This window comes from Prionailurus bengalensis, chromosome D2 (genome assembly GCF_016509475.1).
Source record: "Prionailurus bengalensis isolate Pbe53 chromosome D2, Fcat_Pben_1.1_paternal_pri, whole genome shotgun sequence".
In the NCBI taxonomy this organism is placed as follows: Eukaryota; Metazoa; Chordata; class Mammalia; order Carnivora; family Felidae; genus Prionailurus; species Prionailurus bengalensis.
The window spans coordinates 76,666,055-76,689,047 of record NC_057351.1 but is presented as its reverse complement, the minus strand read 5'-3'; the positions used below and the strand labels follow the sequence as shown (position 1 = coordinate 76,689,047).

Below are 22,993 nucleotides of genomic sequence, written 5' to 3'. Positions count from 1 at the left end.
CAAAATGCTAACGGAGAGTTTTACAACGTTACCACGCGAGGATGGGGGGGCGGCCAGCGCCAACACAGTGCAGGAAGCAAACGGGGAGAGCGCGGGGCTCCTGCCCTCGCCTCCCCTGTGGCGGCCGGACCGCTGTCCCGGGAAGCGTTAGCGGTGCCCCTTTCCCACCTAAGACGAGTTCCGGTTCAGATGATTATGAGACACGGTCATCGTATAAAGAGCTAGCAATCACTGCCTATTTTTCTCCAGCATATATCAAAAAGCAAGAACTGCCTTCAGAATCCAATGCTCTACTGGGAACAGGCTGGATTTTCGGGAACTGAGCACCACACCCCCACGGTGTGCCTTACCTGCCAACTTGCCGTTGGCAATCATGTTGGTCGCCACCAGCTTAATGGTGCTCTGGGAGGGGCCTGACGAGGTGACAGTTGTGACCAAACAGGCTTTCAGTGAGTCACAGTAATAGTGCTGGTTATCCGCACTTGTCTCCAATAGCAACTGCACAGCTCTGTCTGTCTAATGAGAGAAACCGTTCTTGTAACTATGAGACTGTTTTCTTCCAACATCATCTTACCGAATTTATAATCTGGAACACTAAAGTTTACAGCTTAAAGAAGACTTTTATTTTCAAAACTGGCTGGTCAATGCTGTGTTTATGCACAAAAACAACAAAGTCTCCCACTGCTTCTTTGAAATAAAGGCAAAATCACAGTCTGGCTGATGCAAACGCTCAAGAAACTGCTTACTTTAGCTTTGCATCTGTCAATTCTGAGACACAAAACCAGACCACACCCAAACAGTTAGGTCTCATCGGACATTTATAGAAGTCAACATTCCAAGCTGGTCAACTACAGATTTTTGCTTTCTCACAGGTTTTGTTGGTCTTATTTTGAAAGACAGCCTAAATTTACATGTATACTTTCAGAGAAATACTCTGATCTATCTACCCATTTGTGTGTGTGCGTGTGATCTAACGTAATACTCTGAAATACTAATCAAAGAGCAGCTCCTTGAAACACGAACGAGTTATAAAAGTTGACGTACCTGACCCAAGAGAAGTAGCTGGTCTGTACATTTCCTTGTATGATCATAAGTTGACCGCTTTACTTCCTGGAGATTAACCCTTTCCAGCTGAAATTTCTAGAGTAGAAAAAAAAAAGAAAGAAAATTGAGCCTGGATTATAAGACTTGAATTAAATTTTACCATACTTAAAAAAATCATTTTATAAACCCTATTTTGACTTCTGACGTTATTAGATAATCAACTTCATAGAAATCCAACCATTTAATAAGAATTTGATTAGGAAAATTGTTGACATGAATTCTCATTTGTGTGCAAGTTTGCCCATTTACAGAAACCGGGCGTCGGGTGGAGCTGGGTGAAAGCCCTCTGAAGTACTGAGTACTGAAGTACTGAGTACCAAAGTACTCTACTGCAGTGAAAGCATGAAACCACCTTTTTATACACAACACGGCAAATTCAAGTCAAGCGAAAGAAATATTTGTTATTTATAGAAAATAAAATGAGAGAAATTAAAAAGAGTCTTCTAAGTGAACAATTTTAAGAAAACAAAGGCTTAATAATAAAATTCTAATGCGTATTTAAAGACTCAGTAAGCATTTATGAGCTTTTCCAAGCCGGAGTCAGGCCTTTTTTAGGCAGGGGTGCCAACGGACGCATTTCTGTTACACGATTTCAACTTAGCTGGCACGTTTCTCGAGTTCAAGATACTCGCAAAGACCTAAGTGATCAAGATGAGAGCGTCACAGTTTAACACACGAAACAGAATACCTGGAAATAGGCATTTTCACAGAGTATGTCATAACATATATCCAGCGGGTTGTTCACTTTGTCCCGAGGGGAGGCCTCTCCAACGGCTGGGCTGCGCAGGGACGAGCTGTGCAGGTAGTGTGCGGCGACGGTCCAGAAGTGCAGCTCCGACTCGTCGCCATACAGCCTGAGAAGGGGGACACCGAAGCCGCGCTGAGCCCACATGGCAGACGTGGGTGTGGCCAGGGGCTCCCCCAGTAGCCTGAGGAGCCAGGAGCCTGGCGCCGTCAGGTGGAAAACCATCTGGGACACCGGCCTGGGCCGGGCGGGGAGAAAGAGGGAGCGGCGCCGTGTCCAGCCCCGTCACTGGGCCTCCCACAATGAAGGTGCCTGCGCACACGGCCCCTCCGTGCCCCAACCTCCCGCTGTGCCGCGGGAAGATCGGCGCCATGGTTCCGAAGCCTGGGCAATGGTTCACCCAGTTTGCCATTAGCACACGTTTTAATCTGGACCAGAGCTTCACATTAAAGAAATTAAAGAAATTCCTCTGGGAAAACTGGCTAAATAAGGTATGGAAATAGTTGCAATTTATTCTCTGGGGAATGGACGGAAGGGTATTTTTGTGCAAGTGACAACTCTGGTACAGTAAGGAAGTTACAGGTTACTGCTTCTAAATACAATTTATCAGCGTATTTGAGGACATACCCTTTGTGCCTGATACTTTAAAACATGTATTTTTAAAAAATTTTTTCATGTTTTTTATTTATTTTTGAGAAAGAGAGACAGCACGCGAACAGGGGAGGGGCAGAGAGAGAGGGAGACACAGAATCCGAAGCAGGCTCCAGGCTCCGAGCTGTCAGCACAGAGCCGGACACAGGGCTCGAACTCGTGAACCACAAGATCATGACCTGAGCCAAAGCCGGACGCTTAACCGAGCGAGCCACCCAGGCACCCCTAAAACATGTATTTTAAAAAGCTGTCCATAGGAGGCGATCTTTTCAGTAGAGAAGGCCTAGATCTCATGTTAAAAATGTAATTGTTTTTCCTATTTGTATTACTTGTTTCAAAGTTAATTGTAAATCAAATCTAAAGGATGAACTGATATGCCGTTTTATAGTCTGAAAAGGTTTGGTCTGAAACAAAAACCCTTAATAAGAGAAATGAGTTCATCTGAAATACTCTTGTCTCTTACACAGAGCGTTTCAGTGTTACCTTGAAACAAGCAGGCATCTCTGCAATAGAGTGAATTCCGGATCGAGCAAGAGTTTCTTTATGTCACTGCAAACAAAAATCCAGACAAAGGCAAGGTAAAATTTTTGAATCAAACAATAAAGGAGATAAATCACTATACTATTGAAAGGGGAAATACACTCAGTACTGTTAATCTACTTAAAGTTTTGTTATTCCTTAAATTTTTTGTTCTTTTTGAACTAGGTAGTATGCCTAGAAGGAAGTTGCTTTGCCAGGACACTGAAGTTACAGATGCTTTAGAAGGCACAGAGTGTGTCTGGGCTTAGAGAACTAGAACCTGTCAACCACAAGGGCGTGATCTCTGACTCTGGCTTACACCCTGGCAACAGGTCAACTCATGGTTTTGAAAACAAGAACAGATGTCTAACAATAGGAACGAGGTCACTGTTGATAAAATGGTTTGCTAATCATCAGAAACAGTATACACTTTAGGAAAGATACATTCAGAAACTGTTCCCAAAAAATACATAAGGAAAAAAAGCCAGGTTTTTGTAAGTTGGTTTTTCTAAAATAGCCATATATAGAATATTCATAAATCAGGGGAGGAAAAGAGGTTCTTTAAATCTTTTCTTTTCCACTGAAACACAAATGTTAACTTTTGGATGCAGAAAACAGTAATTACTTTGAATCTGGCGTCAATAAAACATGGTAAATTTATTACATGTGATAGATTCTAAGATTGCAAAAATGTATCATGTTTTACCAAGAACTCCTGGCGGACCCATACTTTTCCACTTCTTTTGCAATGTTATTCCCAATGCCAATTAGAGGGTACTTCTAAATGCCCTCCCTCCAGGGAGCACATTAGTTTCTCAGAGTTGTACACGCGCAGCACTGGACACAGAGAACTTATTTTAGAAAAGGCAGCTGCCACACAAGAACCACCCTGTGCGTGGCCTCTAGCACGAGGCTTCGCAGGGCACTGCAGGTGGAGGTGGGCGGAGCCACAGAGGTGCTCAAGCCGCAGCCTCCACCCTGCCCTGACCTGAGACCACAGCAACCTGATGCTTATAGACTTGGCGAAGGTAGATGTTGTCCCTGTAACTATTGACTAACTATGTTTCTGCAAAACAAAGATCCTCAAGGGAGATAAACCTCTGTGAACAGAATGGTCTCGCCTTGGGGCTACTATTTTCTAAACACAACTTACTTTAACTTCAAAAAGCCTAAATTATACTATTTTCCTTCTCCTAGTCTTATCTTTTCATAAAACGTAGCCGGAGTGCTTACTTTGACAATGAATTCAGCTGTTCTTGAAGGAGATTCTTTATTTCTTCATTTTCTGGATAATCACTGTACAGAAAAGATTGTGAGTCAGCTCATGCTGTTACACATGTAATACAACCATGTATTTCTTCACCAGAAAAAAAGTTGTGCCAATAAATACCCTTTGCAGTAGATGATTTAAAAAGCTGGTTTCAGACCAAACAGCAACTACTCAAGAACCTATCAGCCACCTTTCGTGACTGCTTTTAGTTTTAGTTAAAACAGAACAAACAAACAAAAATGAGTAAAGAAAGTCTCATTGGCTTTCAAGAAACCAGAAAATTTATCAGTTGGCTCTAAAAACAATCATTTTAGATTCATGTTAATAAGGAACCTAGCAATGACTAAAGGAATTTGTTCTTTCTGCTCTGCAAAATGGACATTCACTTCTGCAAGGAGATACTTCTTGGAGAATAGATACCCATCACATTATTTTTTTTTTTTTTTTATTCCCCTAACCCCTGCCTACCTGTGCACTTGACATGACAGAAGTCCAATAACACTCGCAGATTTAACTAATAACCATACTACTAGTTACCGTATGTTTTTGGAGTGAGGCAGGCGGGGACATTCATAAAACATACAATACCTCTGCAGTAAGCCCATTCTTGCTGCTTTTAAAGTGGATTTGAAGCCTGGCTTCAAATTCCTCTTGGCCTAATTGGCCATCTTCACACTCATCATACATCCCACACTCCACATTTGGACCACAACCAGAGAGCTGCTCGTGTACCCAGCCCCCCCCCCACCCCCCCCACGCTCCCGGAGGGTGGGGACGAGAGGCACATCAGGGATTGTTCCAATGTGTCTGCCTCAGCTTGTCTTTACAGGCTCCCGCTGTACTGATTTTCAGGGTGCCCTTCAACCCCAAGGAAATTAAGAAAGGAAAACAGCAAGTGGTAAAAACTTACACATGAGAAATGTCCAGAGAATATTGTCCGTTCCACGGCTGGTGTAATAAGAAAGCTTTCAAGGCAAGAGAGGCCCTTGGAATAAGGAGATAGGGGCACCACACAGGCTCTAGACAAAAAAAAAAAAAAAAAAAAAAAAAAAAAAAAAAAAAAAAAAAAAAAAAAAGAAAAAAAAATTAAAAATAAATAATAATAAATAAAATAATAAAATTTCTTTCAAAATTTTGTAGTTCTGCTACAAAGCTTCAGCTACAGCAGTTTACAGAGAAGTCAACAGAGAACAAAGTAGAAATGTGGTGGCAGCTGAGAGAGGGTACTCAGTGTAATCACTGCTTAAAGACAAGCAGGCTAGGAGTGGGGAGATTCTCTTCATTCAAATGATTAATATCTCTTTTTCCCCTTTTTAAAATGTAACTGTCCTTGTATGGTATGAAAACACTGATCTTAAGTGAATAAAAGATTCAATGTAACAAAACTCAACCGACATTAAGAAACCTCATTATTTTGAAATACTAAAAACAGTACTTACCTGTGTCATCTGATACCATTTGCCATCTTTGCTCTTCTGAGACTATTAGACAACATGGCCCATCAACCTTGAGCCTGTCACTAAAAGCCACCTCTGATCAAAGGCATTTTCAGGTCTGACTTCTAAGGGCAGCCCTTGAACAGAAGGATTATCTTCCTAGACCACGGGCCCTAGCATCCCCTACGGGCAACAGCTGGCTTACTTAGGACACAACAGAGATTTGCCTGTTGTTCAGCACGTTCTAGCCTAAAGAAGCAGAAGCCCCAGGGCCCGGTGTCTACGCAGCTGTGCGGCAGCTAACTTACACAGCCTGCTGGGTCGGACACTCGAGCGAATACAGTTCTTCGGGACTTCATTTCAACTTTAATGAATTAACCTTAATTAATTTCAACTAACTTAAATTTAAAAACTAATACTTGATTTGGTCATCGGATAACTTTTAAATCTATTAGGAAGAAGATGAATAGCTTCGTGGCCACTTTTTCAGTTGTAAATTTTATAGAATCTAAAAACAGCTTAAGTATTTCTGCTGAAAATTTGTCCTCTGAATTAAGATAAGTTCTAATGTAAAATACATACTGGATTTTGAAAACTGAGCACTCAAAAATGTGAAATATCTCATCGGTAATTTTTAAATTTTTTTTTTTAACATTTATTTATTTTTGAGACAGAGAGAGACAGAGCATGAACAGGGGAGGGGCAGAGAGAGAGGGAGACACAGAATCGGAAGCAGGTTCCAGGCTCTGAGCGGTCAGCACAGAGCCCGACACGGGGCTAGAACTCACGGACCGTGAGATCATGACTTGAGCCGAGGTCGGACGCTTAACTGACCGAGCCACCCAGGCGCCCCTCATCAGTAATTTTTAATACTGACTATATGCTGAAAAAATTTTGGATATGCTAGGTTAAATAAAATTTTTATTAAAATTAATTTTATCTGTTTCTTTTTACTTTCGTTAAAGTGGGTACCAGAAAATGTAAACTAACATATGTGGCTCACATTACATTTCTACTAGTACTGCTTTAGAAAACTTCATTCTATGTTGTTAGCTAAGAATTAAATCAGAGATAAAATACCTTGTGTGGACTTTTCAAAGTCAGAACATGGTCAGAAATATTTCTTTATAAAAATTTTTTTAAGTTTATTTTTATTTATTTTGAGAGAGAGATAAAGAGCAAACGGGAGAGGGAGACAGAATCCCAAGCAGGCTCCAATGCTGTTTGCGTAGAGCCCCACGCGGGGCTCAGATTCACAACTGTGAGATCACGACCTGAGCCGAAGTCAAGAGTCGGACACTTAACCAACTGAGCCACCCAGGAGCCTCTGGTCAGAAATATTTGTAATACTACTTTTTTTCAAACCCAAGAGTTTTAATATTGACTCATTAAAATCACTTAAACTGCAGTCCATATTCAGAGGACCTCTGTTACTTCCTTATCCTGACAGGTATATTCCTTGTCAGAAGCCCAGCATCCATCCAAGGCTCCTGCCTGCACTGGCTTCTCATGTCTCCTGAGTCTCCCCTAATCTAGAACAGTCTTCTCACCTTTTTGTTTTTGGTCTTACACAATGTTTTCATTTTGGAAAAGTCCTGGCCCATTCATTGTCTTAGGAACTGGTCTCCATTGTGATTTGTGTGTTTTCTGAGCCTCAAACTCTGGTCAAACATTTTCGGCAAGAACGGGATACAAGGGATGTTGTATACTTCCCACCACATTCCATTGGAGGGAGCATGTTGGCTGGCCTCCTGTTAACAATGAATCTGATCATCTAGTTAAGGGGAACTCATGGGCTCTGTCGTAGTCAAGGCACGGTTTCCTCTTTACAATTAGTAGGTAACATGGCGGGTGGGGTGCAGCATGGGGAGATACTGTGAGACCGAATTTCCCATTCTCTTCCACCCAGTGGTCTGACACCCACTGATGACCCTGGCTTGAACCAACTATACATTAGGAAGGGGAATTGGTGACTTTCTAGTTCCATCATTCTGTTTACATTTACCAACCAGCATTCTTCTACAAATAGAAGCCTTCTCTTCTTGCCCACACCCGTTCCTCTTTCTCTTTGAATATTACTAGGAAATAACGGATTAAAAAAAAACAAAACAATACAGCTGTTATTCTTTGCAATGTTCAGACAGCCCCACATTTGGTAGTGGAAGCCCCTAAATGCTAGTTTTTATATCTTTATGACAGGTTCTCATTAGTCTTTCAATTCCTTCCTTAGTTTCTGGCAACACACAATGTCCCAGACTCATCTTGTAACTTTCTTGCCTCTGTCCTGGAATAAACTGTCCAAGGAGCCCTGGTTCTTTTTAGTTGGGAAATGGAATTTATAAACCAAATCTGGGTGCCAGGAACGCTCACTGCCATCTAAATGTCATTGCTTCTAGGTGTGAGATCAGTATACAGAACCAGGATATGAGGAAATAAGGAAATAACATTAAAATTAAGGAAATCACATTAAAAAAAGAAAAAAGTCACGAATTTATACTGGTATCTCCAATGCAGATCCACTCCTGGAGGGTTCTTCCTCCGCACCCCCCATTCCGTGTATCTCCCTTTTCCCTCAATAGGAACCCTGGTTCCCCTAAATTGCATTTACTGGCCTGTTCCAGCTGATAATATGCACAAAACAGTTTCAGAATGACTAGTGCCACTGTCAACGAGTGGACTGGTGCCACCACCCAGGGCAAATTCCTTTGCGGCTCTTTGTCCCCAGTATGAACCACTAAGGTGCACCGGGAGAGTTCTGGCTTTCAGTTATTTGAACTATTCTTACCAATTTGTCATATGGTTTGGTTGAATGGTTTGTGTTCAATTCTAGAGTTTGCTTTTTCTTTCACCCTTGTTTTCATTTTGTGGTTGACCTCTGAACAGCATGGGTTTGAACCACACGGGTCCACTTACAGGTGAATTTTTTTCAATAAATACAGCACCATACTGCAAATGTATTTCCTCTCATGAGTTGACAAAATTATGATTTCACGAAAATCTCCTATGATTTTCTTAATAACATTAATTTCCTTTCTTTAGCTTACTTTATTATAAGAATACACATATAATACATATAACATACAAAGCATGTGTTAATCGACTATTTAGGTCATTGGTAAGGATTCTGGCAACAGCAGGCTATCAGGAAAGTTTCTGGGGAGTGAAAAATTATACTTGGATTTTCAACTGCATGAGGGGCCGACAGCCCTAAGCCCCATGCTGTTCAAGGGTCACTTGTATTTTCTGAGTACGCACAACATTTACGTGATTCCGAAATTGAAACTATATAATATTAGTATATTCACTGAAGTCTCACCCATCCTGATTCTCTCCATCTTTCCATCTACCTCCTATTACTGCTTTTACTAATCATGTTCTTTAGATCTTGGATCATTCTGCGTTGCTGTTGTTTCTGTAAAATAAGCAAGTGCAGAAGCAGACCGCACACACCTTTACCCTGGCATTGTTCACCTACCCATCCCCTATCACTCCACATCCGTTCACAGAGACAGCCCTCATTCTAGTTTACTGCTAGACTATCCCATTGTGCACATATTCCCAAATTTATTCTCTCCAGAATTTTGCTATGGTCACAGGTATGGATGGACACGTCCAGGTAAATCATTAGTAGTGGAACTGCTGAGTAAAAAGGTAAATATACGTGCACTTTTGTGAACTACTGCCCAATCCCCTCCTCCAGGGAGTGCTCCGTGAATACTGCACGAGTTCCTGGTTTCCTCAGATCTGCAAGAGCATGTTTTCAAGCTCTCAATTTTTATTGATCTGACAGTTGAGAAGCAGATTCTTAGTGTAATTTTAATTTGTATGTTTCTTATTAGGAATAAAGTTGAGCATCTTTTCATATATTTAAGGGCCATTGGTATATATATTTTTTCTTCTCTGTGGATAGTCTATTAAGGACTTGGAAATAACTTCTAGAAATACCTTCTCCCAGGTTGTAATTTGCATTTTGCTTTGCTGATAGTTTCTGTTGCTATGAAGTTTTTAAAATTTTTCCATTCGGTAAAATTTATCTTGTACACCCAGGTTATTAAGGGAGGAATGTACCTGGTAAGAGTGAGACTCACCTACATACCTACAGAACCATTAAAACCAGCACCGGAAGAGACGAGCGTGGGTTTACTTATTAGCACACTGTCTCTACTCATCCTTACTAGACACCCACGTAATCCTCCAGCTCTCAAGTCGGCCCCTGTCACTTTCAGATGGTAGTGGCTGCTGGCATTAGGTTACAAAATGTTTGGAAATAGTCCATGTGAGGACACAAAGACTTAACGGTACAAATGAAGCTTGGAAACAGAGGAAGTTTCCAGGTTAAGTGGTAGTTTCTTCACTTGATCTTAGCCAAAAGGCCGAGAAGCGATAGTGGTAGTTTCTTAATCAATGGACAATGAAAAGACACAAGAGAATATTCTTAAAAAGCAGCACTCCACAGTTTTTACGTAACGTGAGCAAGACAACCTTTACCAAGCCAGGGCAAACGGAGGGAAACATCTGGTTTTTAAAAACAAGTGTGTCATTTCTCCGAAACGAAACATTGCTGATGGCATCCCAATGGGGGTGAACAAATTGTAAGTGAACTCCACTCCCTCCTACCTTTCTTCTCAAGGGCAAAGATCAGCCATGAGAACACAACAGGTGACCATCTCGCAGCTGGAGAAAGTCAGCTACAAGAGCTCGTTCACGTCTAGAAATGACAGCGTAGAATGAAAAGGCGGCTCCGCCCTCACACGTTCTGCTTGGTCTGGGCTACAGCTATCGGGGTGTCAAACAGAAGCACGCCCAGACTCTTGGCTGCCTGTGTGACAGCGGTGCAGAAAACACTGAAGAGCTGAGAAGAAAAGCAGGAGGAAGATCGCTCCCCCGCCAAGCGGAGGTGGCAAATGGCAAGGCGCGCAGGCGGTCTGGGAAGGAGAGGACCCTGCCCTGGTGACTTTTTCACTATGACGCAATGAGGGGGGGAAGAAGGGACACAAAAAACACTACTGACATTCTGGGCGGGACCATTCTTCATCGTCCAGACTGTTCCATGCACTGCATGCTGTTCGGTAACCCCAGACCTCCCCCCTGCCCCCGCAAGTCATGACACATTTCCAAATACCCCAAAAGAAAACCACTGGAAATGACTGGAAAGCAGAGGCAGACGAAGAGGCAGGGTTTGGGCATAAATCTGACTGCAGAAAGCCTCCTTCTATGTGTGCTCCCTCGGGGAAAAGCGTGTCGTCCAGCAGTGGCCCGAGCAGCCGGGAGGAACCGGACTGCGGTCTCTAACACCACACCGACGCCTTTCAGGGTGTGTGGAAACTGCATCCAACTGGAATGTCATTAAACAAGTCCCACACTCTTGGATTCCTTCTTGACGCCGCTAAAAAAAAGTCTTACGATTTTTTTTTTAATGCCATTTTATGACCCTGATGAATAAGGCAGCAAAGATTCTCCAACTCAAAAACAGGGCCCCCCGTCTTCTGTGTTTGTCAGACCTTCTCGCTTATTGAGGTGGGGAGGGCTGAGACAAATGTAAACGGGGGGACAGGGGAGAGGACTTTCTAAGCTGTTCTAAGAAAACCGACAAACCTGAACCAGTAGGATATTCTCCACTTGTTATTAAGGAGAATTAAAGACAATTTATTAAGTATATCACTGCATATGACCTAAAATGATTTTTCATCCCATATTAAGAAGCCCAAACTGTCTTTCTAATTCCCCAGAATAAGAATATATTAAACATAATTTTCCCAGACCATATCAGCATGTATCTGGAGGTAAACACAGAGACCTCTTCTTGCTAACTCCGTATTTACACTGCCACCAGTTTTGATTCTCTAATGTGTATCGAATGTTGTTTAAAGGTCAATATTGACCTTTCCCCATTACTATTTTAAAGACTTTCCCTTTCTGGCTGAGGGTACATCACTAGAGATTGGATAGGAATGATTTAACGATGGGCTCCGATTCTGTAGTCACTTTAATTTAAGAAAGAGCTACCTTGGCTTTGGTAGACTCGAATTTTAAATTAATTGTGACTGAAAAGTTTTCAAACATTTGGATTATACTGGTGCACCTCTTTAACCTACAACTAGTAACTCAATTAGAAAGAAAACCATCTCGAAGTTCCCTCGATTTCCGCAAGAACTTGAGGTGTGTTACGGAAGGAAGGAGGGGATGGTCGCCCCTCTGCGGAGCTGGCAAACGTCTCAAGGACAGATGCGGGCATGCAGTCCTCAACCCCTGGCTTCAGCAGGTGGCCATCACAGTCACACAGGAGGAAGCGGCGGTACCGAATCCACCGGCAGGGGTGGGGAAGCGACAAAAACAAAGCACACCTAACAGAACTTCGAGGGAGCCCGGCCAGCATCCGCAGCACGCTGGGAGCACCTCAAGCAGGAACGCAAGGTCCAAGGGCAGGTTTCAAAACACTGTCTCTGAATGTGCCAAAGACCGACCTTCCAGAGGTACAGACAGTTCCCAGAGCTGCCAGTTCTAGGCTGAAACTCAGCAAGTGACCAAACAAGTCTCTTAGGAAATGCTCTACAGATCAGCAGCCTGGAGTGCACACCGCAGGGATGCCTGGAGAATACTTAATGCAGGAAGTTTCCTGCTTCGCTCCAATTAGGATCAGAAGGTCTGTCTCCCTCCAAAAGCACATTCCAAGGATGAACGCTGTACTTCATTGGACACAAGCTGCCTTTCAAACCGACAATCCCATTCTTTTTTCAAAGTCACAGAGGTTATAGTTACTAAAATATTCTTCATTCTGATAAAAACAATCTAAAAATAGGTATGATAGAGCAATCATCTAATTTTATTTTGACTGGCCATTTAACCTATCTTAAGATAGGTATCAAAATTCATGACAGAACACTGTCTGTCCTTACCAAAGTACCTTTTCTATGATACATGCTCGCCCCTTTCTTTTCTAACATGGTTTGTTTTCTCCCTTCCTTTCTTCCTTCCTTCTTTCTCCCTTCCCTCCTTCCTTTCTTTTTTTCTTTCTCTTTCTTTCTTTCTTTCTCTCTCTCTCTCTCTCTCTCTCTCCCTCCCCCCCTCCCTCCCTCCCTCCATCTCTCTGCCCAACATGGGCTCCAACTTGTGAGATTAAGAGTCACATGTTCTACCTACTAAGCCAGCCAGGCACCCCCAGTGATATATGCTTGCAAAAGATATCAAGCTCATTAGGAAAAAGCCAGCAGCACCTTACCACTAGATTCACTTCCTCTGATGAGTTCTCCTGAATTCTAAGTGTATCATTTTTATGTAAACATCTTTGATCTTTTGACAAAGCACTCTGCAAAGGGTCAAAGAAGGGGCACTTGTCAAACCAGAGGCGGAGAATGACTGGCATCTGCAGTTACAGAGTCCAGCGCTTACTCAAGCTTGAAGTTAATATATTTCCTTAAACTCAGATGGTTAGAAAGCAAGACCGAAAAGAAACACAGGCAGCTCTGTCTTTGGAAGAGAGCAGCCTGGACGAAATAAAGGCGTTCCATACCGGTTAGCTCTTGTTCATCCATTCTGAAACATGTGGACTTCATAGACATCTCCAGGACTCGGATACACCCATCATCTGATGCCAAGATCACTTTATCTGAAGTACACCAGTCCACATCCAATATCCGAAAGGTCACGTTTCTTCCGCTTCTTAAACTGCTCACCATCTGAACCTACAAGAGTGAATTTGGTTGTCATTTTCAGAAAGAAAAGGAAGATGTTTATCACAGACGGTGCCTGTGGCAAAGACCAGCGAGAGTTAAAACCGAACAGTCGGGGCGCCTGGGTGGCGCAGTCGGTTGAGCGACCGACTTCAGCCAGGTCACGATCTCACGGTCCGTGAGTTCGAGCCCCGCGTCAGGCTCTGGGCTGATGGCTCAGAGCCTGGAGCCTGTTTCCGATTCTGTGTCTCCCTCTCTCTCTGCCCCTCCCCCGTTCATGCTCTGTCTCTCTCTGTCCCAAAAATAAATAAACGTTGAAAAAAAAAAAAAAAACAAAAAACGAACAGTCTTTGGCAATCTCCTTTCCACATGCAGGTTGCATTTTAAAGATTCCAAAGACAGTGATACCATTAAAAGCGAGAAAATGGTTTTGAGAAGCTTGCTAAACCCATTACACAGGCTTCATTTCTACATCAGAAGGAGGGAGAAGAATACAGCTCCTGTGGCCAGCAGCTTGGTTGGAGGGCCCCTCCCGGGGCTGAGCCCACCTCTTTCGTGTCCCACACTTCCGCACCGTCGCTGTACATTGCTATTAGTTTTTGGTTTCCTTTACCAGGGGCAAAACGAATCTTCCTCACCCAGCTGCGGTGTGTAGGTATTCCTCTGAGGACACACAAAAACAAAATGCCAGTATGAAGCAGGGTAAGATCTCGTCACCAGAAACTATGTCCAATGACTCTTTCTAGGTCTGTTTTTGACAAGGTCTGGTGACACGAGAACCACTGTGCTTTCTGGGGCAGGGGTCCCATCCGACGGAAAGGGTCTGCCTTTTCACAACAACTCGAATAATGTCTCAGCAAGCACTTCTGCCTGCATACTGAATGTCTCCAATGAATGACCCAGAGCTTGGCTCAAGGCCCTTCCTCCCAAGTTCAGTGACAAGAGACCCAAGGGTGCAAGCGACACTGGGTCATGTTTAATGATCCTACTTACCACGTCACAAGCCTCCAAAGGAAATGTAACAAGAAGCTACTTTTTTTTTTAATCAAATAATATTGCATTCTTGAATCATACCTGGATACTCTGCCTTTCAAGTCCCAAAAATTTAAATTTCCATCCATATCTCCAAGAACTAATGTGTCACCTTTCCAAGCGATGCAGGTAATACTACCCATACTTCCCTAGAAAACAACAGCAACAAATACACATGGTTTTCACTACTTAAGAGCCATCAAAACAGAGAAATGTTTTTACCTAATGTGATAAAATAATACAGGTATTTTAATTAAAACTTCACTATAAACGGTTTTGCTTTAGTATGAATGCCATCAAATACTAACAGACTTCGGACACTAAAAGTGCCACCCACCTAGTTCATCAATTTCAACTATGAAGAAACAGGAGATTTCAATTTGACAGACATTAAGTTATCCGAACTAAATTTATAGAGAAAAGATATCTTTTAAGGAAGAAATTCCTCATAGAAAGCAAATTAAAAGAAATAAAGAGAAAGAAGAAAACCTTTTCTAGAGACCTCTTGTCTCCAACTTATCATTCACTGCAAAAGGATAAACCAATCTATTCCAGAGGAAACTACTCAAAGCTGTTTCATAACGGATTGTGAAGTTTTTCTACTGGAAAGGGGACCCAGAGCTTCACGGATACCTTCAGGAATAATGAAGGTAAAAAGATACTGTAGATTAAAGGCGTCTGCACAATCTGAATTCACAGAAAGCTTTGCAAAGAAGGTACACATGGAAACTCAAATATAAGAAGGTAACACTATTGTAGTAACTCCCAGGCGGGGGAGAAAGGAGCCTACTGCTCTAACAGACGCACAGAGGCAGTGTGACAGAGACCCTAGGAGTCCGGGCTCTGGAGTCAGCTGCCTGGGCTTGGATCTGAGCTTTATCACTCATATCTGTTGTGTGCTTTGGGGCGCATTCACTTAATCTTCCTGCCTCTTGAATTTATTACGGATCAAGTAGGTTAAGCTCATGAAACTTGAGGAGTTCCTGTTACTATTAATGAATTTCTACAGGAAAGGGCTCAAAACAATGCCTGCTACACAGCAGTCAATACATGCTACTATTAAACCATATTATTGCTTATTTATTTCTCCACTTATTAAATCTGCTTTTACAGCTATAAAACAAAATAAAAATAAAAATCCACATGCTTAGTTCTCATGCTATCCATAGTAGGAAGTAGAAAGCTCAAGGTTTGCCAAATTGACTATTAATAGACTGGCCCACACGTCAAATACTGCATAAATCCTAGTGGTAGTCAAGAAATAAAAGAAAAAGACTGGATTAAAAATGAATTATTTTAGGGGCGCCTGGGTGAATCAGTCGGTTAGGCATCCAGCTCTTGATCTCAGCTCAGGTCTTGATCTCAGGGTTGTGAGTTCAAGCCCTGCATTAGGCTCCATACTGGGCATGGAGCGTACTTTAAAAAAAAACAAAAAAGTATTTCAAAGAATTCAATAATAAAAAACTTAGAAAGTTATGTTAAATAAACAGAATTCTATATAGTATGAAGCAACACTGCAAGGTCTTATTAAACAATTTTTAATTAAGAATTTGCCTTTAGGGGCACCTGGGTGTCTTAGTTGATTAAGTGTCTAACTCCTGATTTCAGCTGAGGTCGTGATCTCACGGTTCATGAATTTGAACACCACATCCGGCTCCATGCTAGTAGTGTAGAGCCTGCTTGGGATTCTCTGTCTCTCTCTCTCTCTCTCTCTCTGCCTCTCCCCCATGCTGTCTCTCAAAAACAAAGAACTTTAAAAAAAAAAAAAGAATTTGCCTTTACTATTTAGTTTTAAAAACTTTCACATTTTATAACTTTACTTCCTAAACTCTAAAAATTAAAACATAAAAGTTTAAAATTTAAGCTCAGAAATCAAATTGAATTATAAGTGAAGATATTAATACAACCATATAATTAAACAATCCAGATCTTTCTACCTAAGAGTTTGTTGGTGGGATACGAGCCATATGGAATACCAAGGTGCTTTCAGAGGATGTGGCATAAAGCTGCTTTGTGGCTCCAAATAATCCTGAGAGAACTAAATGTAAGATTAAAACTCAATAGACTATTATTAGCTGACACTGTTATGTTCCTGTATATAAAATGCAATGTTCCAAAGATCAGAAGTAAGGCTGGCCACAAAGCAGGGACACTCATTCTCTCCCACTGTTCCAGTTTTGTGAATAAAGGCAATCAACTACAGACACTCCAGAATTTAAAATATGCCAAACTTTCCTTTTCTTTTTACCGTCTGTATATACACTATAGTTCTGGGGCCAACTGAAAGCAAATGTTTAATACTTCACATTTAGGAGGAAGGTAATAAATATTGGATTAAGACAAGCAAACAAAACCCTGCCTAAATTCTATATTAGTCCCTAGAAAATATTTAAATTCCAGAGAATAAAAATGATGAGCCAATTCCTCGTGTATTATTGAGAAGATGCTCAAATCCCTTTCCCTAACTGCTCTAAACTGCTCTAAACTACATACGCATTTCACCGGAGGCCGGTCATTCCATGAGAAAGTGGCTTCTAGCCATGGAATAGAAGGCTCTGGCAGGCAGATGGAGACTGGCTATACCCTTACTTTAGACCTCCACAAAAGGAGACAGAATCTTACAAGTCCTGAGGCACAATTATCATCCTGAAAGGAATACTTTTAAGAGGGAAACTTGGGTCTAATGTCCAAAAGTTTTAAACTTTTTCTGGGGTAAGGAGGAACTGGCATCTCAATTACCGGATCGTTTCTATATCCTCATCGCAAGCGTGGAGCAGATTAGCAGCAGACGGAACTGCCCGCGAGTGGCACTAGCAGCGCTGAGATGGGGCCTTCTCTGAGCTTCTGGAGGAGGAACCTTCTATTTTCTAAGACAGCAAACAGACTCCACAGGACAGCTACATGACACTGCAAGTCTTCCGTCTGCACTCCTTAGTGGTCTTTCATTCTATACGCTTAAAGTAAGTTACCTTTCTGTTATGACTACCAGATATCGATCTTTCACACTCTCATTACCACCTCCATCCTTTCAAACTAGTGACAATTGGAAAAATTTCAAAATAGGCATTACTAAGTCTCAGGTATGACCTGTTCTATACAGCAGTAAAAATGAAACTGGTTTGAAAAGTACTTTCACATGTTAGTTTCCATTTCTAGGAGAGAAGGTTGTTTGGCCTCAACTCTTCTGTTGTTTACAAGGAAGATGTGGCAGCAGTCTCTAAGAGGTCCCACTAACCCTGCCTTGAGGACTCATGTCCCTTGGCAGTCACCTCCCATGATGAACAGGACTGACCCGTGAACCAACAGCACACTGAGGAAATGATGGAGTGTGATCGCCCAAGGTCCTAAATACTGCAGCTTTCTCTGTGTTCTCTCTTGGATCACTCGCTCTGGAGGAAGGCACTCAACCCTATGGAGAGGTCCACGTGAGGAAGAACAGAGGCTACTCGTCAACAGCCTGCATTATTTTGCAATGGCCCTGTGAGTTAGCCATCTGGAAATGGACCTTCCACCCTGGCCGCCATCCTGACTACAACCCATGAGACTCTGAGTCACCTGCAAAATATGAGGGTTGGCATTCAACTAAAACATTACATTTTTAGACAACAACTTTAAATGAATAGATGTATTTTATGCCATCATCTCATCCCTCCACTTAACCATTATAATAGTATTAGTTAACAAAAACATTCTCTTAATCTATTCATTAAGAACAACCTATGAGATGCATGCGGACACAAACTGTGAACTACAGAAGCTCTGAGGGTCTCACAAGGTCATAGAAGGATATACATAAATTAGCAAATATTAATAATACTATTGCACTTACAACCTGATTACTATTACCCCAAAATAACGCTAGACTGTAAGTCAAATCCTTCAGGGTAATGCCTGAAATGGAAAGAGGAGAGATACCGGAGTCAGACGACAGACCTGAGTTTAGAACTGCCATGTCGCTAAACTGGGTAATGTTGGGAAAGTTACTTATTCTCCCTCAGTTTTGTCACAGATAAAATGGAAATAATTCCTCATGGATTATTAAAGGGATAAAAAGTAAGTAACACGTAGTAAGTATTTATGCTAAGTAGTTACAATGTTATTCTCTAGCAGTATGGGACAAGTTTATTATCAATGATACTATCTCCTTAAATAGTGAAGTTTATTATTTACATTAAACTTTTCTGAAATAGTTTCACAACTTAACTGTGGCTTCCCTGGATATGGAATCAACAGAATCTTTGATCAGAACTCTCAATGAAGATTTAACCAGGAGTTGGACTCACATCCGGTGGAATCCGAGCACTATCTTTCACGGAGTTTCCTTCAACCGTGAGATGATAAACTTGGCCGTCATTATCAGTAAACACAAAATGTTCTCGGGCAGAGATGTTCTGGCTGAGTTCAGATTTACTTTCTGCCTCCTGCAACAAGCTTTGGAATAGAGAGAAGTAAGATAAAGGTATTTCTTTTCCCTAGAGTGACAGTTAATTAACTTGCCCAAAATATAGATGCATTAACAAGAGGTCCAAAATGATTTCAAAGAAACAAACAAACCAACAAACCACAAGAAACAAAAAAACAAAACAAAAGGCTGAAACGGATCTTTGCCCAGCTAATAATATAGAAAACACAAATTAGGGGCGCCTGGGTAGCTCCTGATTTCAGCTCAGGTCATGATCCCAGGGTTGTGGGACTGAGCCCTGCTTTGGGATCTCTGCTTAAGATTCTCTCTCCCTCTCCCTCTGCCCCTCCCCCACACTCACAGGCTTACTCTCTCTTAAAAAAAAAAAGAAACCCAGAACAACAACAAAACACAAATGACTCCCAACTGGTCACACTATGAGAGAACACTTACCCCCCCTCCCCTCTCCCCAGAGGCATGCGGTCATCCAGACCTCACACAAGGAACTTCTTCACCATTTCTGCTGCAGAACACTCCTCAGCAGAAGAGAGGCCTTACCTCGACCCATCATTCTTTCTGAAGTTTTTTATTTGTAAAATTGATGGGAATGGGGATGGGGACAGTCCATAAATCTAGAATTCTCTCTGTATTTTCTTTGGTGTACATAAAATGAAAATATGAGGTATCTAGATGTTCATGCTACACTCATTTGAATTTCAGCAGCTGAAGTTTATGGAACACATTCGCTAATGGATGCTGACACGTGGATATTACTGGCTACGTTACTGACCGCACTAAGAAATGAAATAATAGAATTCACTCAGTCTTCCGGGTATGCACTGAAGCACAACAAAGTATGTTCAAAAGCAGACTGCACCTTGCTGCTAGAGATGCCTTTGGGTGACACTTGTCAAGTTCCCGAGCATGACACTGGTATCCCGAATGACCAAGGCAGGAAAGAGCACACCGCACCTGATCACGGATGATTCGACGACACTCAGCTCTGTATCTGAGACCACAGTCTGGCGGGCCATGGCCTCTCGGGTGGCCAACTGTTTCTTTCTCAGGCTCTTCAAGTTGTGAGATGGTGACCACTCCTGGGAAGCAAAGACAGGCACACCTAGAAATGCTCAGTTTACTTCAGTCAAAGAATCCTTCCAGAACAGCTGGGCATGCTCGCCACTGCCTGGCATCACTTCTTATTACTGCACATGAATTCACAACTTGTTCTGAGGTTTTATCTGTTTACACAAAGGTTGAATGAATGCATTTTAATTAGTGCTTAAGGCAGATTTTAATAGTCTACCTCTTACCTCCTTCTACCTCTAATCTTTAATGAGAGCTTAAGGTTGAAGAGTTTAATGGCAAACTTCCGAAAGGTCTAACTTTCTGGTGCTTTCTTTTTCTTACAAAATGAAAATAATAAATATAATTATGGGATTTCCTCTTCCCTACTCTACCTCTCCCCTGCAGGTGCACAGGGCGAGATTCGTGTTCCTCCAATCATGGCCCCCTGTCATCCACAGAGCCACCTCAAATCTCTGATTTTATTTACTTATTCTTTTGCATTCCCACCTATTCTAATGCATTCAATCTAATATCCTCTCATGTGCGCAGATTCTTCATGGTAGTCATTTTCCATGCATGTATTTGTACCTTAGATAAACAGGACCGCGTCCTATCCTGCCCTGTTCCTAACTCTTCTCATTTAGCACAATCTAAGTCCCACCTCTGTGTCTTCTGCATGCTATCCAATACTCCACGAGTGCATCCGCCGATTTTTAGTCTCTCTGTTCTCTCAGCAAAGGATACCCAGACTGCCTCCAAACTCTCACGACAAATAACACTGCAGTCAGTACCCTCACAGAAGCTCCTTTGTGATCAGGGGCTGAAGAGCCGGCACCCAGGGGATGTCTGTCTGCCCACGCGCAGTCGGTCTGCTCCGCAGAGCGCCTCACTGATCTGCTTTCCCACCAATAGTTGCATAAGGATTCCTGTGTCCCATACCACACCCGCATCTGGTTTCCCAGTTTTTGCTAGTCTAAGAGTTATACCATGGTTATTTTATTTTGCCCATCTTTAAAAACAGATGAGTTCGAATCTTTCTTCATATGCTTCTTGGCCTTTCAGGTTTCTCCACCAACCGCTCCCGTCCTGCGGCCATCTTTCCACGGGGGTTCCTGTCCTGTCACTGTATAAGTGCAGGACTTCCCACGATCCCAACCCCCTACAGGGATTAGTTGGTCCTTTGTTGGTTGCAGACACCGGTAAATTTCTTTTTCCAACTGGTCTTCTATATTTAACTTTGACATTAGTGTCCTTCATTGAATAGAAAGCATCAACCTTGACATAATTAAATGCATGAATTTTTCTGTTTTTGCCTTTTGGTTTGAGCTTCTATTGTCCTTTCCTGCTTCCAGGACACAAAAATATTCTTCTTTGTTTGACTATATTAATCTTACAGCTTTACATTTTTACATTTAGGTCTTTAATCCTGGAGAGCCCACTTCTGAATAGAGTATTAGGTAGAGATCCAGTATTTTTCTCCATAAAGTGAGACCACTTTCCCAATACTGTCCTCCACTTTTTTCAAGGCTGAGTTAGCTGTTATGATTTTTATCCTTTCATAAATCTTTTGGAGTATGTTTATCATGTTCCTCAAAACATTTAAGTAAAATTGTAATTGGAATTCCAACCAACGTAATATTATCTTAACCGAACCAAGAGAATAAGAGTTATCTCCAGGTATTTAGATCATCTTCTCTTGAACACACATTTTTAACAAGAAAATACATGGCAGTAATGACTTCAATTCGAGCTAAAGAAAAATACCCACCACACACACACATGCCTATGTCCTTCACGCATGAAGAACATTTAGTTCTTCAGCTGGAACTTACCAAAGCAGTCACTGCAGGGAAGTTTTTCGACATCTCTCTCAGAATGGTACAAGTCCTAACATCCCATAACTCCAGGGGTTTATCTTTGAATACAACTGCCAAATACTGCCTAAAATAAACAAAATTACTAAATAAGCCCCTTATTGCAAGATTTTCACCATAATACATATAAAAAGTTGAGTAAATCAGAAAACTCACATGACACATTCTAAATACAGACAATATAAATTAACATTTAGTTCTCATGGTTAATAGTCATAAGAAGGTAAAACCCTAAGATGACCTTTGAGAGCCATACAGCCAAACTTACGTAAGGAGCCCAGCTCAGAAGACAGAATAAAAAAAGGCACAAGTTCATATCCTGGTGAAACAGTTTATAGTAATATGGTAACCCTCCCAAGATTTAATTTTCTGGCACGTGACATGAGAATACCCCTACCCAACCCAATGAATTGGTATGAGGATTATGGTAAAAATTAAATGAAAAAGTAAAAGTTTTCATAAAGTTTCTATCATGCTGACACTGAGGAAATGTGAGAATAGAAAGACCCCGACATTCAGTGCAGCCAAAGACTTATGTTCTCTTGCTCAGGACAAAGTTTGCCACTTGATAATTATGTGGCCTCAGACAAACCATGTAATCTTTTGGAGTTTTAGTCTACTTATCTTTGTAATGGTGTTAATAACACCTGTCTTACCTCCCTCACTGAATGCTCTAAGAATAAAAAGGGGGAGGGGAGGGGAGAGCGCACACGAATTAATTTTATAAACCATGATGGACTATACAAATGAAATATGTTACACTTTTTACAACGTCTAACATAAAGGCATCTAATGGCTTGTATGTAAATAACTAATATAAGACAAAATCTGGTGAATGCTATAAAGATTCACTACGAAAGAAGAGATTTACTTTGACAATCAGGAAATGGCATTCCAGGCAGAGTGACAAATGTGACAAATGGCCAAGACAAGAAAGGACACAGAGCGGGGGAACATGCTACCTGAGATGCAGAACGTGTGACAGCAATCATGGGAGAAAGACTAAAGTGTGAATTTTGGATCACATTACAAAAGACTTAAAACACTTGAATATGTCAGACTAGGTTATAAAGAGATTTATCTTGCAGAGAATAGTTGATCACTGAAGGCTTTAGGATAGGAGGGATAAAGTGATCAGTTGTTTTAGGTGTATTAACTTAGCAGGTGTATATAGAGTCAAGACTGGCTGGAAACAGGAGAGACTGGAGTCTAAATAGTTTAA

General features: G+C 41.7%; 1 protein-coding gene across 2 annotated transcripts in view; it reads right to left on the bottom strand.

Annotated features, from left to right (window-relative positions):
* WDR11 (WD repeat domain 11) overlaps window positions 1–22,993 on the bottom strand; it is a 68,740-nt gene that overhangs the window by 3,952 nt on the left and 41,795 nt on the right. Inside the window, exons 14-25 of one of the 2 annotated variants that reach the window (XM_043597716.1) lie at window positions 21,730–21,838; window positions 19,802–19,926; window positions 18,711–18,858; window positions 14,470–14,576; window positions 13,944–14,058; window positions 13,236–13,407; window positions 5,200–5,308; window positions 4,253–4,315; window positions 2,984–3,049; window positions 1,793–1,958; window positions 1,045–1,140; window positions 351–516 (exon numbers count right to left, since the gene is read on the bottom strand). In XM_043597716.1, coding sequence (XP_043453651.1) covers window positions 351–516; window positions 1,045–1,140; window positions 1,793–1,958; window positions 2,984–3,049; window positions 4,253–4,315; window positions 5,200–5,308; window positions 13,236–13,407; window positions 13,944–14,058; window positions 14,470–14,576; window positions 18,711–18,858; window positions 19,802–19,926; window positions 21,730–21,838 — 1,442 coding nt within the window. Of the gene's footprint in view, window positions 1–350; window positions 517–1,044; window positions 1,141–1,792; window positions 1,959–2,983; window positions 3,050–4,252; window positions 4,316–5,199; window positions 5,309–13,235; window positions 13,408–13,943; window positions 14,059–14,469; window positions 14,577–18,710; window positions 18,859–19,801; window positions 19,927–21,729; window positions 21,839–22,993 lie in introns of those variants that run through there. The other variant, XM_043597717.1, reaches the window with a different exon arrangement.